The sequence below is a fragment of the Priapulus caudatus genome, unplaced genomic scaffold (assembly GCF_000485595.1).
Source record: "Priapulus caudatus unplaced genomic scaffold, Priapulus_caudatus-5.0.1 Scaffold744, whole genome shotgun sequence".
NCBI classification, from domain to species: Eukaryota; Metazoa; Priapulida; class Priapulimorpha; order Priapulimorphida; family Priapulidae; genus Priapulus; species Priapulus caudatus.
In genome coordinates, this window is record NW_014577805.1 from 4,790 (window position 1) to 5,938 (window position 1,149).

General features: G+C 52.2%; 1 protein-coding gene across 1 annotated transcript; it reads right to left on the bottom strand.

The window, feature by feature from the left end:
* Positions 1-68: 68 nt before the first annotated feature.
* On the bottom strand, positions 69-1,059 carry LOC106813240 (probable ATP-dependent RNA helicase DDX46; the record flags this gene model as incomplete). Its single annotated transcript, XM_014817329.1, has 2 exons — positions 1,020-1,059; positions 69-712 (listed from the first exon to the last, which is right to left on the bottom strand). Coding segments are annotated over exons 1-2 (684 nt in total), but the record flags the coding sequence as incomplete, so codon positions are not given.
* Positions 1,060-1,149: the final 90 nt, after the last annotated feature.

Genomic DNA, 1,149 nt, shown 5'->3' on the forward strand with positions numbered 1-1,149 from the left:
GCATGTATTGTAGTCGGTGACTCAAGTCCGACGGCCAGCCAGTGGTCAGCTTGACCTCCGCCCCTGACCCCTGCCTTCCCGATCGCCTCTGACCTCTTCCGCTGTCGCCTCTTACACCGTCCTTGGTCATCTTTGACGACTTTTATGGTCACCTTTGACGTCTTCCTCTGTAACCTTCGACCTCTTCCTCTGTGAGCTCCGACCTCTTCCTCTGTGACCTTCGACCTCTTCTTCTGTGACCTTCGACCTCTTCCTCTGTGAGCTCCGACCTCTTCCTCTGTGACCTTCGACCTCTTCCTCTGCGACCTCCGACCTCTTCCTCTGTGACCTTCGACCTCTTCTTCTGTGACCTTCGACCTCTTCCTCTGTGACCTTCGACCTCTTCCTCTGTGACCTCCAACCTCTTCCTCTGTGACCTTCGACCTCTTCCTCTGTGACCTTCGACCTCTTCCTCTGTGACCTTCGACCTCTTCCTCTGTGACCTCCAAACTCTTCCTCTGTGACCTTCGACCTCTTCCTCTGTGACCTTCGACCTCTTCCTCTGTGACCTTCGATCTCTTCCTCTGTGACATTCGACCTCTTCCTCTGTGACCTTCGATCTCTTTTTCTGTGACCTTCGACTTCTTCCTCTGTAACCTTGATCTTATAACCAACTTTGACCTTTTCATCGGTCGCCTCTGAGCTGTGACTCGTGCCAGCGCTTCTATAGCTGCTGTAAGAAGAAGCTGAGTAAGTGTAAACATAATATACATGATAGAGCGTGTTTCGTAACCTTCCGCGTGCGTGTGTGCGTGTGTGTGCGTGTGTGCGTGTGTGCGTGCGCTTGTGCGTGCGTGTGTGTTTGAGCGTGGGAACGTAAGCACACCTGGGTGCCGAATGTCGCTATATATTATACTATGTATTGTTTTTACTGCGTACGTGGCGCAGTGGTAGGTGCACTGCCTGCCTGCCTAACACCTGCGCAACTTTGTGTGTGTATTATCTTCACATTGGACTGCTTCCCACAGTAATAATCTTACCTTCCTTAGATAAATTCTCTTTGCGCCGACTCTGCCGCATACATGGGAGTAGGCGTCTGTTTGTATGTGTGCGTGCGTGTATACACGTGTGTGTGTACGTGCGTGCGTGCGTGCGTGCGTGCGTGCGTGT